Raw genomic sequence first — 4,623 nt, forward strand, 5'->3', positions numbered from 1 at the left:
ACACGCACCACGGGCGGCGCGCCCAGGAAGGCGCCCAGCCGCTGCTCCAGCGCCGGCGCCGTCACCACCACCAGCCGCAGCTCGGGCCGCTGCCGCAGCACGTCCTTGAGCAGCCCCAGCAGCGCGTCCGTGGGCACCGTGCGCTCCTGCGCCTCGTCCACCACGATCACCCCATACTGCCGCAGCAGCGGGTCCGACGTCATCTCCCGCAGCAGCATCTCGTCCGAGCAGAACCTGCGGCAGTGCCGTGAGCGCGGACGGCCCCCCCGCCGCCGCACAGCCTGCTGGTGCGGCCCCCCCGCGCCCAGCCCGCGGCTCCCAGCACGGATTAAGGGATTAGGGGCAGGCAGCCGGCGGCGCTCACCTCAGCATGGTGTCGGCCGTGCAGCAGTCCTCGTGCGGGACACAGTAGCCCACCTCGTGGCCCACGTTGAGGTCCATCTCGTCGGCCACGCGCAGCGAGAGGCTGAGGGCGGCCAGGCTGTGGGGCTGCGTGCAGGCCACGAGGCCGTGCGCGAACTGCAGCGAGAGCGCGTACTCGGCGCACCACTGCGGCACCTGCGGGGCAGGCAGCGTGGGCTCGGCACCGCCGCGTGCCGACCGGGCACCGCGGGCACCGGGAGGCGGTAGCTCCACACGGCCGAGCCCAGCACCCGCACGCTGCTATGCACTCCCTGCAGCAATTCCTGGGCACAGGCACACGGCAGCAGCTGCTCCAGGGCTCCACTGCCCAAGGCAGCGGGATTGGGAGCCCTCGGAGGCCCCGCGGCCCTGGCTCTTGCTGGAAGCACCGGGCACGGACAGGGAAGCAGCCAGGGCTGCAGCTCCTCGTGGCGCCCAGGCCCTGCTCCCCTCAGCGCGGTCCCACGGCCCCACGCTCTCCAGCTCCAGGCTGTGGGGCCAGGGGCACATCCCACATGTGGCACTGCCCCTCGTGCACCCTCACGCTCTCTGGGGTCTTCCCGTCTCTGCGGATGCTGCAGGGAGCTCTGAGCAGCCCCGGCGCGGGAGGCAGTTGCGACACGCGGCCAGGGGTGCAGGGGCATGGACACCCGGGGGACCCTGCGTCCACGAGCGGGGCCATGGGGCCCCCAACAGCCCCCAAGGACCCAAGGCGCGAGGCTGGAGAGCCATGTCCCAGCGCTCAAGCAGGGAGCACAGGGCGGCACCCGGCGCCGTGCAGACACCCTGTGGACACCGGGACCTGCACCGGGACCAGCCCTGCGCCCCCATCGGCACCTGGAGCATCTGGCCACGGATTCCGGCCCCACTCCCGCTGCCCGCGCCAGGGAGGCACCCGGGCGAGCGGCCAGAGCCGCCGGCACCGCCCCGATAACGGCAGCAGCGCCGGCAGCTCCGCCAGCCCGCGGCCAAAGTCCACGCGGCCCCGTCCCGGGCCGGGATGAGCAGCCGCCCGGGGGCACCCGGCACCCGCCAGGCCCGTCCCGCCCGGCGCTGCCGGCCCCGAGCTCCGCGCAGCCCCCGCCTGCCCGGCACCACGGGGCGGTCGCGCCGGCGCGCTCACCTGGGTGCTCTTGCCGGTGCCGGGCGCGCCGGACACCAGCACGACGCCGCCGCTGCCCTCCAGGTGCTCCATGAAGACGTACTTGGCCGTCCAGACGGGCAGGCGGCGCCGCTGCCGCAGCAGCTCGTAGTAGCGCGACGAGAAGGGCAGCCCGTCGTAGGGGTTCACCTCGAGGTCCCCGCCGCCCGGCGCCGCCTCCCCGTCCTCCTCGTCGTCCTCCTGGGGTGCGCGGGGTGCCGCGCTGCCGGCCATGGCCGCGGTTGCGGCGTCGCTGCGCACGCCGGGGACACCGTCAGCACCAGAGGCCACACGGGACCCACCGGGGCGCTCGGGACTGGGATGGGCAAAGAGGGACGGGGATGGCGCCGACATGGACAGCCCGGCAGGGCAGCTGGGCCAGAGTGGACCGAACCGAGCCGGGCCACAGGGAAACTGGGACAAGGCAGGGACCAGGCACTGGCACAGACACGAGCCAACCAGGCAGGGGCGCCGTAAGCGGAACACCCGGGGAGGGACAGCCGGGCGCCGGCCCCACAAACACGGGACAGCCCAGACCGGGCTGGATCGGACCGGCACCGGGACGGACCCAACCGGACCGACAGTCCGGATTCAGCACTGCCGGTGAGGGCTGGCCTGAGCCATGGTTCAGATGCCGGTGCCGGTACCGGGTCCGGGTCCGGGTCCTGATCCTGATCCTGATCCTGATCCTGATCCAAATCCCGGTTCCGGTTCCGGTTCCGGCCCGGTCGCGGCCCGCCCGCGCTCACCTGCGCGCACCGCCGCCACCTCGGCGCCCTGCCTCGGGAGACGTCAGGTGACCGCAGGCGGTGGTCACGTGGCCACGCCCCCACCGCCAATCAGCGACGCAGGGCGGCCCTGCCGCACGGCCGCACCGCCCGCCTGCCGCCGGCCCCGCCCCCCGCCCGCTCGGCCAATCAGCGCGCGGCAGCGGCCCCGCCTGTTGCTAGGCGCGGCTGTGCCTGCGTGGCAACGGGCGGGCCGCGGCCTAGCCCGGTACCGGCAGCGATACCGGTACCGATACCGGTACCAGGACCAGTACCAGTACCAATACCAGCACCAGTACCAGTACCAGTACCAATACCAGTACCAGTACCGCCCGCGGCACCGCCTGGGGCCAGTCCTGTTCCCGCCCCGCGTGGCCCCAGGGCGCCCCGCCCCGCCCCGGCAGGCGGCGCTGCCGCCGCGGCCCCCGCGCTGCCCCGCGGGAGCCGCCGCCCGGGCTCGCTCCGGTCCCCCGGGCTCGCTCCGGTGCCCCGGGCTCGCTCCGGCCCTGGCTGCCTGCGCCGCCCCCGCCGCGGCGCCTGCCGGGGGGCACCGGCCGGGCCCTGCAGTGCCGCGAGGCCGCCGGGGCCGGCCCGGCGGGGGGCGGCACGAGAGCAGCCGCCAGGGCCGAGCGCCCGGCCCGGGGGTCCGTGGGCACCGGCCCCGCGCGAGGCCCCGGGCCCGGCTCTGCTGCTGCAGCCGGGTCCCCCCGCGGTGCAGGCAGCTCCGCAGGGGCCGGCACAGCCGCGCAGTGCAGGCAGCTCCGCAGTGCAGGCAGCTCCGCAGGGGCCGGCACAGCCGCGCAGTGCAGGCAGCTCCGCAGGGGCCAGACACCCGGCACAGCTCCGCGGTGCAGGCTGCTCCACCGAGGCCAGGCGCCCGTTGCGGCCGCGCGGCCGGCGCTGCCCGCAGGAGGAAGGAAGCGGTTTGGGGCTGGAGACGTTGCTGCTCTCGCTGCGGTGGCAGCTGCTGGGAGAGCGAAGTCCTGCGGCTGCTGCATGGCCCTGCGCTGACCACGAGGCTCCTGCATGGGCCCATGGCCCCTGCTCGGCCCCACAGCCCTGCTCGGCCCCACAGCTCTTGCTCGGCCCCACAGCTCTTGCTTGGCTCCTGCACCAGCCCCTGCTCAGCCCCACAGCCCCTGTGCAGCTCCTGCACTAGCCCCACGGCCCCTGCTCAGTCCCACGATCCCTGCACCAGCCCCACTGTCCCTGCAGCAGCCCCATGGTCCCTGCTCGGCTGATCACCCCTGTGCCTTCGGGCGCCCGTGCACGAGGCGCAGGATGCAGCAGCCCCGGCCACACGGGCCGGTCACTTGCTGCGGGTGCCCGTGCAGCCCCCTGCCCTGGCAGCACTGCTGGGCAGCCCCTGCGCCCCGGGCCGATGGTGGCCGCCCTGCTCCGTGTCCCGGCTCCGGTGCCCATCCCGCCGGCTCCACGGGCCCTGCCACTCAGCACTGCGCTGCAGCATCGCCCGGCCAGCCCCGGCGGTGCTGCGGGGCCCTGCACGGCTGCCCCGACAGCGCTGCGGGGCCCTGCACCCCACCGCGCACCACGGGGCTGCGCCTGCAGAGCCCGGCAGCGCGAGGAAGCGGCGGTCACAGCAGTGCACGGCGCACGTGACCCGAGCGTGGCAGGAGGAACCGGCAGCACCCACAGCACAGCGGGACCCCGCGCTGCCGGCTCCACCATGGCGCCGTGGCTGCCCACCAAGGAGGAGAAATACGGCGTCGGTGCGTGGGCAGCGGGGTGGCAGCGCGCTGCCAAGCGGGACGGGACAGGGGCACTGCGGGACCCGGTGATGGTGCCGGCAGGGCTGGGGAAGCTGCCGTGGAGCTGGGCAAGCTGCCGCAGGACTGAGAGATGCTGCTATGGGATTCGGGGATACTGCCGTGGGACCTAGGGAAGTTGCTGCGGGACCCAGCAATGCTGCCAGGGGGCCTGGGGAAGCTTTGCAGGTGGCAGCGGGGGCCATGGGGCTGGAATGCAGTGCTGAGCGGGCAGGGGCTGGGCACGAAGGTGACGGTGCCAGTCTGGACGTCCCGTGCCCGCCTGGCCCAGAGCAGCCAGTGCAGTGCAGCTCCCTGCAGCTCTGGGTTTGGGCCCCGCTCACACCCACGGGATGCTGCACCCAGGGCCCCTGGGTTCGTCTGTGACTTCTCCTGGCAGCCTGGGCAGCTCCTGGTGCTCCAGGGTGTTTGCCTAAGGCCTGGCTGGGTCATTGCCCTGGGTCCCTGCGCTGAGCAGAGCAGAGCCCCGGCAGCCCCATCCCCCTGCAGCCCCTTCCCTCCCACATCCCTGTCCCTCCTGCAGCCC

General features: G+C 74.5%; 2 protein-coding genes across 2 annotated transcripts in view; one reads left to right on the forward strand and one right to left on the reverse strand.

Annotated features, from left to right (window-relative positions):
- DQX1 (DEAQ-box RNA dependent ATPase 1) overlaps positions 1-1,782 on the reverse strand; it is a 4,838-nt gene extending 3,056 nt beyond the window's left edge. Inside the window, exons 1-3 of the mRNA XM_026047179.1 lie at positions 1,526-1,782; positions 365-558; positions 1-234 (exon numbers count right to left, since the gene is read on the reverse strand). Coding sequence (XP_025902964.1) covers positions 1-234; positions 365-558; positions 1,526-1,777 — 680 coding nt within the window. The 5' untranslated portion in view covers positions 1,778-1,782. The remainder of the gene's footprint in view (positions 235-364; positions 559-1,525) is intronic.
- A 2,200-nt stretch (positions 1,783-3,982) lies between these two features.
- The window catches only part of LOC112954038 (dedicator of cytokinesis protein 2-like), a 36,135-nt gene continuing 35,494 nt past the window's right edge, over positions 3,983-4,623 (forward strand). Inside the window, exon 1 of the mRNA XM_026047180.1 lies at positions 3,983-4,040. Within this exon, the coding sequence (XP_025902965.1) occupies positions 3,998-4,040 (43 nt within the window). The 5' untranslated portion in view covers positions 3,983-3,997. The remainder of the gene's footprint in view (positions 4,041-4,623) is intronic.

The sequence above is a fragment of the Nothoprocta perdicaria genome, unplaced genomic scaffold (genome assembly GCF_003342845.1).
Source record: "Nothoprocta perdicaria isolate Ctin4 unplaced genomic scaffold, notPer1 scaffold_480, whole genome shotgun sequence".
NCBI lineage: Eukaryota > Metazoa > Chordata > Aves > Tinamiformes > Tinamidae > Nothoprocta > Nothoprocta perdicaria.